Source organism: Syngnathus scovelli, chromosome 11 (genome assembly GCF_024217435.2).
Source record: "Syngnathus scovelli strain Florida chromosome 11, RoL_Ssco_1.2, whole genome shotgun sequence".
In the NCBI taxonomy this organism is placed as follows: domain Eukaryota; kingdom Metazoa; phylum Chordata; class Actinopteri; order Syngnathiformes; family Syngnathidae; genus Syngnathus; species Syngnathus scovelli.
In genome coordinates this window covers 2522465-2534519 of record NC_090857.1, presented here as the reverse complement: position 1 = coordinate 2534519, position 12055 = coordinate 2522465, and the positions used below count along the sequence as shown (strand labels likewise).

At 45.0% G+C, this 12055-nt stretch overlaps 2 protein-coding genes across 5 annotated transcripts; both read right to left on the bottom strand.

The window, feature by feature from the left end:
- Positions 1 to 167: 167 nt before the first annotated feature.
- On the bottom strand, positions 168 to 3432 carry agtrap (angiotensin II receptor-associated protein). 2 transcript variants are annotated; one of them, XM_049733247.2, is made up of 5 exons: positions 3251 to 3429; positions 2734 to 2768; positions 2487 to 2595; positions 2177 to 2387; positions 168 to 414 (listed from the first exon to the last, which is right to left on the bottom strand). In XM_049733247.2, the coding sequence occupies exons 1-5, from the start codon at positions 3275 to 3277 to the stop codon at positions 290 to 292; spliced, it is 507 nt and encodes a 168-aa protein (XP_049589204.1). In that variant the 5' UTR covers positions 3278 to 3429; the 3' UTR covers positions 168 to 289. The 2 variants fall into 2 exon arrangements, with proteins under 2 accessions (XP_049589204.1, XP_049589205.1); XM_049733248.2 differs by lacking the exon at positions 168 to 414 and adding an exon at positions 423 to 1261 and having other exon boundaries at positions 3251 to 3432.
- A 371-nt stretch (positions 3433 to 3803) lies between these two features.
- On the bottom strand, positions 3804 to 11966 carry draxina (dorsal inhibitory axon guidance protein a). 3 transcript variants are annotated; one of them, XM_049733479.2, is made up of 8 exons: positions 11210 to 11966; positions 10173 to 10447; positions 5240 to 5640; positions 4934 to 5115; positions 4749 to 4866; positions 4568 to 4660; positions 4360 to 4502; positions 3804 to 4265 (listed from the first exon to the last, which is right to left on the bottom strand). In XM_049733479.2, the coding sequence occupies exons 3-8, from the start codon at positions 5613 to 5615 to the stop codon at positions 4224 to 4226; spliced, it is 954 nt and encodes a 317-aa protein (XP_049589436.1). In that variant the 5' UTR covers positions 5616 to 5640; positions 10173 to 10447; positions 11210 to 11966; the 3' UTR covers positions 3804 to 4223. The 3 variants fall into 3 exon arrangements, with proteins under 3 accessions (XP_049589436.1, XP_049589434.1, XP_049589435.1); XM_049733477.2 differs by having other exon boundaries at positions 4413 to 4502; XM_049733478.2 differs by lacking the exon at positions 11210 to 11966 and adding an exon at positions 10937 to 11065 and having other exon boundaries at positions 4413 to 4502.
- Positions 11967 to 12055: the final 89 nt, after the last annotated feature.

Genomic DNA, 12055 nt, shown 5'->3' with positions numbered 1-12055 from the left:
TGCCAACCTTCCCCCACCTCTACATTCTTGCCCTCCATCTCCCCAATGGATCTTGAGGGTACAAAAATATCATGCTTAAAAAATAAAAATAAATGTAAGTGTATGTATGTGCTTAACAAACTGGTGAGTGCAGACTGTACGATTAAGTCCCACATACTAGCGCCACGGCAAATTACAAAACTTTATTTAAAATAAAAATGCAATGAACAATATTGATGTGAAAACACTTAGAAAATAATAAGAGCAACAACCTGAATAATAGCAGATAAGTGGCGCTAGCGGGCGGGTGTCAGTAGGCCCGAGCCGGCTTGACGTCCTGCGCCTGGTTGAAGGGGTTGGCGGTGCTGGTGGACGCATCTTGTTGGGGGTCGATGGATTGGTACGCTTCTCTGTTTCGGCTCATGGAAGGGAAACCTACAAGGTTGGGGGGGCAAATACACACCCATCGTGACAAGACAATGAAGGCACACTGTCACAGACTTGCACTCTTTTGTTGTTCTTTGAAATCATCACAATGTTCATCACATTTATTGTAACGTGCAAAGCGGGACATGCCTTCAATCAGTAACTTTTCAGAGATGAATGGAAATACATTTTATCAAAGCTTCTTTTTAAAAAACAACAAGCGTATTCAATAAAATGTTACGTAATAAAAGCATAGAGTAATGGACTGATGAGATAATAGTCCATCTAAATGTTGTTTTGCATCATTTGTTAGCATTAAGTGAAGCGGACTTTAAATAGAAAAGTGTAATTGTCTTTTTTATGTGTTTCATTTGGCAGCAAACTTCAACTAGGGGGTGGCAATAAATAGCTCCAAGACTATTTTTTTCAGTTCCGCTTCAAACGAAAACGTTGGCCGCATGACGACTCGTAGCTTAAAACAAACTTAAGTCAGGTTACTTGTATGTGAAAGCACCAATGTATTATGATTACTATGCAAATATTCACACATGTAGGGCATCTGGAGATTGGAGGCATGAATAATACACGATGAGAACAAGCACCGACAAAGTCGGAAAACACACACGCACACACACACTTATAAATACACAAACAAACGACAGAGAGAAACTAAAAAGTGTCCTTTTTGTCCTTCCCTGTTCATGAGCTCACTTCCTGTGCAGAGGGGAATGGAAGGGAGATGATTGGCAGAGAGAGTGAGGGGGGTTTGGGATGGGGGGGTGTCAATAGCGGCGGCCGATAAATGCACTGTCAGCACTGTCCGTCGTGCAGCGACTGTCCACTGAGGTCTCTAAGTCTGAGAGGTCAAAGGTAAAGGGGAGTAGGGAGGGAGGAGGAGACAAATGAGGACGTGAGAACATTCCCAGACGAGACACACACGGGGAGAATGTGGCATGCGAGGAAAGAAGGTTGGAGAATCTTCCACATGAAACCATCCACACAAACATTTTTGTTCATTTTGAAATATGCTATGTATTTTCAATTGTCTTTTTGGGTGTTGCTTTTCCAAGACAACATTTTCTGTGTATGTAGTAAACCTGATGTCACATTTGAAGTGTTGTTAAGATGAAGCGGCAGTCGGCTGATTGCGAGGCCATAAAAGCGCTTTGGCCTGCGGGGAACTCCTAAATGCTCCTGGATGCGGCGGGGCGCCAATTAAAAGGCACATCAGTCGTCGCGCAGCTAATGAGCATCTCAAGTCTGCCGGCTGGCGTCGGCGTAGAACATCAATATGCGGTTCAATCAGCCGCATGAAGACAAAATATTCAGCTGGGCAAAAACTTGGCCTGCTTTTCCAACTCTACTTTGTGAGAGTGGAAAACTGCAAAATGGACACCGCTTTGCTTTGAATGTGTCTGTTGAAAAAGTACAATGCTAAGCCCTACCACAACGCTAAACCTAATACTGCCAACAACTCATCTTGACACCGCTAAATTGAAAAAAAAAAAATCTGACAAAGCCTCAAGCCAAATGCACTTGTTTTGTTTCCGAAGATGGATTCGCCTTCATCGATCGCTGCGGGATGAAAACAATTTCCGAGCCTGCAATGATAGTTTCACGCTGTGTCTCCACAGTGGCAAAGTGGCTTCACGTGGTTTCATGCCATTTACAGTCTTGTGACTGTAAATGATCAAGTCTGACAGCGTGACAATAGCGCTGCCATCTCAAAGGCCTTCACTCGCTCCAAAGTCCACCGAGAACCGTCACTCACCAAAGTTGACGTTGTAATCGCCCCCTCGCTCGCGGTACATCTGGTAGACGAAGAAGCAGGAAGCGGGCTTGAGCAGCAAGCTCAGGATGGCCATGCCGGCGCTGAAGCGAAACACGTCTCGTCCCTTTTCCGACGCCAGCTCGCTCAGCGAGTAGTAGATGCCAAAGTGGATGATATCCGTCAGGATGGTCATCGTCATCCCGATCAGAAACTTGCACACGACCAAAAAGAGAGAGAACGTACAACTGAGCCAAAAGTGAAACCCACGAGGCCACATGTTGGTTTGGGCATTTTGAAGGATCATGCTCACCATCAGCACGGCGTCGATGGAGTCCCTGTGAGCGATGGCCCACACACCCACGGCCAGCACGCTGAAGTTCCCCCAGGCGAACGAGGTAGGCAGCCACGCCATGCAACCCCTGGCCACGCACACAAACACACACACACTTGAACACTCACACAGCATAGACCAATATCGTGTGTGTGGTTGGTGACCTATGGCGGGTCGACAAGGGGAGAAATTCCTCAAGTTTGTGAAGAAAAGCGTGTTCACTCACCAGACTGTAAGCAGCCAGTGCACCAGAACGATGGCCTGACAAGCAAACAAATGACAATTAGCAATAAAAAAAATCATAATAAATTACTATTTTTAAAAGAATATATAAAAATAAATGCCCAACTGTAATGATAATGACCTGCACAAAACAACAGGAAGATTTTTAAGAAGTCACAGAGACTCCAAGTAAAACATTTAAAACTATTTAATGTTTCAATATTATTAGCCTGATTGAAATATGATCCGAATTAATTTGATTGCCGCAAAGATTCACTTTTGGGCCCCCAAGCCGTTGTTTGTAAACCCTACCCAGCAGTGACGTAGTGAGGTGCCATCAACAACCTTTCGGCATTCATTTGTTTTCTCGTCACGCCCATTTGAATCCCTTTTAATTCATTCGAAACACTCACTGGCAAAACTTATGCGTTTTTTTAAATTATTATTATTTTTTTTAGGTGTGCTGAAGTTCTAAAAGGCGCCACAGGATTAGAAAACAAGAGTTGAAAAAGCAGACTCACCTTTAGATTGATGGCAGGAATTTCCATAACAGGCAGCAGGGCTCAAAGCTACTTGAGAGCTTGGAAATAAAGAACCGCACAGCGCACAAACTTTGTCTTTTTCTTTGTCAGCCTCGGCTTGCAAACACAAACCATGTGACGGCACCCTGACTACTTCCCATGTGACACACACGCACTCTCGCAACAGCCTTCCGCCAACTCACCCCCACCCACTCAGCAAACATAACTCTTTTCCCTGCTTTGATGAAAATAGAAATATTATCATATTTTTATTTATTATTTATTATATTTTATTATTATAAAATAATATTATTTGATTATTTTGACATATTTTCTGTACGCCAGTTAAAAAAAAAAGATAAAATGTGACCTGAAACATTTTATTATTATTATTATTATTATTTATTATTATTAAACAATTTACATTGTTTCCTAGAAGAAAATTGTTGGAATTAATTCATCATACGTAAATAAATGAATGATTTATTTTAATTTTTTTAAATTAAATAAATAAATAAATAAATAAATAAATAAATAACATTTTGACCACTGCTCATTTGTCACACAACAAATAGTTTAATCTTGGACGCAACCAAGGTTGTAGAAGCACAAGACACAAAATAAATAAATAAGCAATATTTTAAGAGCGGATCAGTAAAATTGATGCGATGATGAGAGTTCAACTTCATATATACAAATGTTATTTGTTATTAGGAATCACCTTGCAGATGATATTCAGGTTGGGTTGGGTTACACTTGGGTTAAGGTTGGGGGGTTAGGTTTATGGGTTTGGCGTTCCCTTGTGCTTGCAAATGTCTGCCCGTTTACATCCACTCGTCGCCCGTGTCCGAGTGGTCGCAGTCGGCGTCTTCCTCGAGTGCGTCGCGGCGTCCTCTTCCTCCTCAGACGGTGATGAAGCCCCCTCGGTCACTACTGACCGACTCGGGCACCACGCAGCGGCCACGCCTTCTCGTCACGCGTCGCTTGCGGTGGAATTTAGCATAGCAACGGAAGCCTGTGAGGTCAGAGAGAGAAATACCGCATTTCGTGAATCGGGATACAGAAAGGAAGAACAGAATGAGTCGGGCTATGGAAATGCAGAACGTTACAGGATGTTGGCGTCCAATCAGTTTGGGTATAGCAAGTCCAGTTCCATCCTCACCTTCCTCACACATGCAGTCGTCGTAGCACTTGTTGTTCAGGCCTCGGTTGTGAGCTTGGCACTCGTGCTGGCGCAAGTCGCAACATGAACCTTCAGCGGGCAAAGAAAACCTTTAAAATGATGAGCAAAGATCGACGAGTCAGATGGCGACTGACCGGGTAGACAGTCCAGATGGTGGTCACACGGTTCGATGTCATCAGAGGCTGCCGTGGCGTTTCCGCTGCTGACGTTTTTACTCCGGCTTTTGTCTGGGGAGGGAGATGACTACAAAATGAGACCGTTTCGTCGAAACCTTAGGGAAAATGGAAAGTCTGTGCCAAAATTTTGCAGCCGGACCTTTCTTCTTGGAGGACGGCCACGCGTCCACCGGCTTCATGTCCTCGTAGTCGGTCCAGTCGAAGAGTGCCATGTCCAGGGTGGGCATCACCTCGCCTTGTCCCTTCTCCCGTCCGAACTGGTGGCAGTAGCACCGATCGAACGTCAATGTTGATCAGATTTTTTCACTGCTTATTTTGGGTCACCTGTAGATCGGTAGAAGCCGGGGGTAGCGTCGGAGGATCTCCGTTGGTCACCGTGGCAACCATGGAGGATCCGGAGCCGAAGGTCACGGAGCTTAATGAGACACCGTCGCCCAGAGGGGCCGAAAAAGAGGAGGACAAAGGTGGGTCCAGTAAGACGCCCAGCTGGGGCTCCGCAAACAAGCCTGCAAAACGGAAACCACTGATGTACTTCGAATCGCCAGGTCCAAATATTTGGAGAAATCGTCTTTTGACAGAGTGACAACTGCCACATCATAACACAGAGCATAACATTGTGCACTCACGCACCTTGTCCATGACGTCCCCTGTCCCGTCTCCCCCCTTGTTTCCGGAGCTGCGATTGTTGGGCGTGTCCCCTTCCCTTACGCGTACCCATCAATCGGTTCTCTCTCAGGCCGGCTCGGCCCGGCCCCGTTTCCACCCGCACCGGACGCAGACCCTCCAAGCCCGCGCCGTCCTCCTCTGACCGGCTCGGGTGACGCGGCGGCCCGCCACGGCCCTTCCGCAGGTTGCCGTAGCCCGGTGCGGCCCTCAGAGAGTGCCGTGAGCGTCCTCCGGAGTTGCGCCTTCTCTTGCCGCGAGGGGCGCCGGAAGGATCGGCGGTGAGGGAAAAAGACACCAGCGCCAAAAGAAGGGCCAGCGTCAGGAACGAGGAGGGCGCCATCGTCTCTTGAGCGCAATGGCGCCACCTGACGAGAGGAGAAAACAGCGGTCATGGTTAATATTGCGCAAAGATGGATCTGTCGCTTTCTGTAAATGAAAAAGCTCTTCTGAAAATCCTCCTGCTCTTCGGTTAGCGAATCAATACAAAATCAATACAGATGTGCTTCCGAAACATGACCTTTTTTTCTTTCCTGACAACGTAGTCACAAAACCCGTCTCTCCGTTTGTAAGTGAAGAAGCAATCCATCTTGCCATTGCAGGATGGCCTGGCACTTTGGAAGATAAGAAGAAAAAAAAAAAAAAAAACTCTCAGCCGTTGGCGGCAGAGAACACAAAGTCCCAGCCGTTATTCGTGGCCTCGTCCTCCGGGATTTCGTCTCACATTTATCTCGAGTGGACGCGGGGTCACACGCTCATGCTTCCTCCCACAAACAAACGACTTGTGGGCGAAACGACACAAAACGGTCCGTTCTGCAGCTCGCCAGGTTTTCATTACGCGAGTCAACACTTCAGTGAGGTGTGACGGAAGCCGAATGGGACGGAGAATGTCTGCATTGCTTTGTCCCGAGGGGAAACGACGGGCGCACTCTATTGTCCCTTTAATCTGCAGCGCTTTTTATTTGGCCTTTTAAACGAAAAGCGTCTACTCGGCGGCCTCAGCAACAACGAGCGGGATCCGAGAAAAAAGGAGGCTGAGAAGATTCTTGTTGAAAATGTAACTGTAACCTCATTAGCATCAGTGTCTATTTTCCCAAAATACTATTTTATTCAACTAAGATCACATTTCTCCTTGAACCATATGTAATATGCATCATAAAAATCGGATCTTTTTTGAATATTTTCATGAATATGCAAATGAATGAATAGTTGGCATGCACTGATTGTAAAATTCTGGGAATTTCTTGTGCATAATAATGTGTGTAGTAGTAAAGCTCAAAAGACAAATGGCGCTGCGGACAATCAATGCGGTGTATTGATCGACTGATGATGGTGTGTGTGTGTGTGTGTGTGTTGATTACGCATCCAGTAGGAAATCTTTAGCGAGGACTTATCAGTTGCTTGGCAGCTTGTGTGTGTGCAGTGAGGGATGTGGAGAGCAAAGCATGTTGGGGGATGCCCAAAGTGCAAGTGTACGTCAGGGAATCAAGACGATGAAGCGACACCTTTTTGGTCTTAGGACTTTTTTGAGCTACGTGAAACCGGCTTGGGGAGCTTTCTTTCATCTTCCTCGGATGAGCTTAAATCATGTGGTGACTATTTCCGTCAGGCTGCCATTTGCACTATTTTAAAATATGGTAAATGAGATTTCTAATGACAGGTAACCTCCACTGCTGCTATCTTATGAACACAGGTAACGTTCATGAATTTGCTGAAGTGGACCACATTTGAAATGGAATCCACTTGAATCGAAATGAAGCAAAGATGCATTTATGTTTGGTGGCTTTCCAGCAGCGCGTCTCGCGGGTGGCTAGCAGCAGGTTGAGCATCTGTTACGGCGATGCCGGGCCAAGGCGCTGATGTGGAACTGATGACTTTCACTCTCACACAAGCTTATCCATCAGCGTAACAGTCACTCATCTCACCCCCCCCTTCCCTCCCTAGGGACCCCTTTTGGATTCCCAACACAGATGTCATAAAACCCCCCAGTTAGGCATCTAAACCTCTTTATGAGCCAGGTGGAAAGTGTCCACGGCCTACTCGCAACATAATGAAAGCTTGAAAATTGAGTTATAGATCAACCAGGCGACAGCGTGGAGCTCATACATACTTCTATTTGCTTAAGAGTGCAACCATTTCATCCTCTAGGGTGACGAGCGTCATATTGGGAGGCGTATTCGTGCGAAGTGATGGCTAATCTTGCAAGAAATTGCAAAAGACGCTCACTTCAGGTGTGGGGGGGGGGAGGAAGCGCCATAAAATCATATAGATGCGCAAGAGGACAAGATGAGAAGGCGTGACGGCTGGGGAAGAAAACAAAACGCCTGCTGTGATGGAAAACCTCCAGCAGCCATCTGCTGCTCCTCTTCGGATCTCTCTTAGCAACCAAAAGGATGCAGCAGACAAAAGGATGCAGAAGCAAAGAGCAGAGACCCTCCCCCGATCCAGGGGGGCCACGGCTGCGCTGGGGATTGCCGGTGTACAAAAGCAGGAGGTGTAATTAGTGATCGAGGGGCCTTCACATCCATGCGCTGCCCCGGCATAACTTTTATTTTCACCACAACATGTCTTAAAGTCCTTGGTGAATCTGCCGCCTACTGGCTGTGAGTGTAATTGCATCCCAAAATATACTTGAGTATAACTGGACAACATCACAACCCCGCTAATAGTAAGTCCGACCTTCAAGTTGTGTAATCCATTATTGATGCTAACATCTATCCTGGCTGAGTTGGAATCAAAAGCACTAATGGATGCTCGCTCACTAACGGCAACAATTTTCAACCTCACACACGTCAAGTCAAGTCAAGTCAAGTCAAGTCAAGTCAAGTCAAGTCCATGAACCAACATACTCATTTTGGGCAATTATTTCAGAAGCGCATCCAACTAACGTAGCAACGTGTCTTTGTAAACCCTGAGAAGAACTTCTGAACGAACGTAATGTAACCAATCTTACTTTTTTCGGTAAAGACTAAGACAATTTCAAAACACTAAACTACCAAAGTCCAAAAAATGAAACATGAGAAGGTTCAAATGCTGTACGACAAGGAACCAAAAACACACAATGACAAGCAGCTAAAACAACGCACAAACAGAGCCTGTGTAAAAGCAGGCCATTAAATACAAGCAGACTGACGAAACAACGAGGCACACCTTGGGCATGACACGAGTGGCCGGAGGTGAGCCAACAAGTGTGGATTTGTAAACCTTGAAGACATTTTGTAGTGTTCAACCAATGCTCTTCAGTAATATTGGAACACAAATTCGCCTCACACCGTCACACTCACAACGGCGCAGAGCAATTTTCTTAACGCTGCTTATTTTAGCAGCCATTAAGTGCGTATTGGCTGTTAAAACGGGTAGCGAAGAAAAGAAAGGAAAAAAAAAGAGGATGGCTTCATCGCGGTGGAACTCAAAAGAAAACCGAATAGATGAGGAGCTTTGCACAGGCTCCCCATGGGGCCCTTATCGAGCGTTTAGCAGGGCCTCGCGTGCACGCACGCACAGCAGGGGCACCCGCGCCCCCCGAGCCTCCCCACCAAGGCGAGTTCCAATGCACCAGCGACATCGGCGGCTCCCCGCCGAGCCAAGAGCGGCAAGTAGACAAAAGGATGGAGCTGGAGGAGGAAGAAATATGAAGAGGAGGAAAGCAAAGGCTGCCTTTTTTTAAACGGAACGTGTGTGTGTGGAAGTTTTTTTTTTTTTTCCTCTCCCAAAGCGGTAACAAACTTTGCGCTTCGTTGCCTGTGAAATTCGGACACTTGTTCAACACGGCTGCAATCATCCCCAAGTGAGGCGTGAAAAAACTCATTGCAGCTTCTCAGGTTTGAGGTTGAAGTTCCAAGCCAAAAGGCGCGCAGAGGTAATCCATCGCATTCTGGCGCTTCACTATTCATGAATTCACTTTTTTTTTTCCCCCTCTGGGAACTCGCCCCAGCTATTCACTGCAAATCACCTTTGCGGCTTTTGTGCACTGAAAGAACGAGATGCTGGCAAACCATGTTGAAATAGGAATCGGTATCAAGGAAGTATGATGAAGATTTCTACGGGAAGACCAATATGAAATCTCTACACCACAATTATGTGTTCTTTATTTGTTGTTTCTGTACTCGTATTGATTTATTTGGTGTAGTATTTCCATCTGTTCTGTCCATCTGCTAATTTACATCTGCTATTTTTTTCTGAAGGTAATGGAATCTGGTACAATCCCTCTTGAAGATTCTTTTTTTCTTACAATATGATAGTGGTTATTTACAAAAAATTGGTATCTTTTTGGTTGAAAAAGTCTCAAATTGTTTATTTTCAGTGGATGAAGTTAATATGCGTTGTTAAAAAGGTGAGTAATATTCTAATTACAATGGACATATTGAACTACCTCCCCCACCTCAAGAAAATCGGGTTGGGTGGGGATTCACTGCATATTCATCCATTTTCATCCATTTTTTTATATACCTGTTTATATTTTCTGGAGGAGGTTTTTTTTTTTCTCGTGCCTTATTGAGATTCATCTTTGGGGTTAAGAAACCCCCCCACAAATAAATCGTTTTCCCCCCAATGCGTTTATAATGGAGTCAATTACTATACACGGATTGTTGTTATTAACTTGACGGCCCAGACAGTATCCCCAGTGAATAGCGGGGGTCCACTCTTCTATGATATACTGTGATTTGCTAAACGTCAATATTAGATTATTTCTACTTTGAAGTTCAACTCATCATCAGGCTTTCATTAATAGTCTGGGATACGAGGACAATCTGATAACTCCGAACTTTATGCGGGATGAACTAACTCTGCACGACAGACAGGAAAAACAAATAAGCATACAGATAGCTTGTCTTAAATGTGTCCAAAATCTCGCGACTGGAATATTGAGATATTTAACAACACATAAAGAGCGTTTCACCTGCGTTTGTTGTTCGGATCAGCTGTGAGGTGGTGACGTCGTTGCGAGCAACCTTTGTTGCAACCGTGATGCTGCTTGTCGTTGGCGGTTGGGCTCCGCCGGGTAGAATCGACACGGCTGCGGCTTCTTCTGTGCAGGGCAGCAGACGGCAAGACAAGTCACACGGCGAGAGTTGCTGGCGGCTTCGTGCGCGAGCGCGCGCCCGGGAGCGCGTCCACGCCCGTGAAGGAGGAGGGGCTAGGCCAGTATTGACTTTTTTGTTTCTTGATTGCAATCTGGGCGATTGGAGATGAGATAGAAAATGACGTCACGTTGAAGACATACTCTAAAAATATTCCAAGTGAAAGATTTCAAATGATGATCAACAGTTTTCTCTATCTCGCAGAGGATGCTGAGATGACAGCATCACACGAATGTCCAGAGGAGAGCGCCTCCTAGTGGATGCTGATACATCCCAGTAGATGACATCGTGAATACAGAGAGATGACACTGACTTTCACATCTGGAGGGAAATGCTTGGCATTTCCAAAATAGGCCTAAGCAATGTCTGGCTAAAACAAATTGTTCTTCGTATTATTCAGATTGGCTAATTTGCTTTAAGCGCTTAAAAAAGGGAGTAATATGCCAAGCCTGCAGTGGACAGATAAGTGCAACTTGTAATGCTGGAAGAAATGTGTCGCTCTCTGCGTCAAGTGTTGCAATGCGTGTGTGCACACAAGAGTGTTCATTGTCAAATATTTTTTATAAACCCATAGGCCGCTTACTGGTTTTAATAAGCCATCAATCGGATTGGGGAATCCATTTTCACTTGAAATTCATTTGCACGTCAAGTCGTGCAGCGCATCTCCTTTGAAAACATGAAGCCACGATCAAATATTTGTACAAGTCTGTGAAAGATAGACAATTTGTCAAATAATAATCCTGCTTTGGTGTGAGCGGAGAAACAACAAATACATTTTTACCAAGTTTTTCATCTTCTGACTTTGACCACTGCATTGTAAAACAATTACGTAAACATTCAAAACACACATACTCACCAACTTGTGATGGGAAATCTTGGTTGAAAATGGCAGTGCCTGTGTCTGGCAGAATTTGTCTATGTGTGTGGAGCGAGATGAAGAGCAGGGAAGACCCCCTGGTGGGCTCCCTCGTACATTTGCAGCCTGCAGCTTCTCAGCAGGCATCAAACGCCTCGTGTGGCGCAATGTCAAACTTGAATGCTGCTGGCAGATCACGACCACGCGCGGCCTCGGTTGTGATCCACTTCCACCAACAAAGCCAGTGTCATCCTTTTTTTTTTCTTTTAAAGAAAAATGAATCAGGAGAATAACAATGAATCAAATGTGCTTTATATATATTCTTAGAACACAACAGATGTAAAGGTGCACTGTAGTGAAATGCACGGTTTACTATTAAGGCGCTTGAAATTGTTCTTTGCCACCCGAATAAAAGTAGACTGATCAGTATGGCAGTAAATTATTTTTGTCACGACACTGCCATCTTGTGGAGGAGTTTAGTCAGTGCAAACATTTATTGTGGCTCCCGGTAAGTTTGAGAACCAATTAATGACTTCCATCAGCCCCAAGGCACATTCAACACACTTTTGAGTAAGGGCAAAAATAACACCTGACTTGATAGGAACTTCCGAAATCCTGAGTAACACTAAAGCTGGATTTAAACTGCAAGGTTCACGTGACACAATTGGGAGCTGTTGTGGGACCGTGAAGACAAACACATCAGAATAAGGCCTTTTTCAAATGTGGATAAAAAAAAAAAATCCAAAATATCCCATCTATAGCCACTCAGAAATATTTTAATTCACTACATTTCACATTGATAAATGAAAAAGCCCATTTTAATTCAAATTGACAGTTGACTTGCCT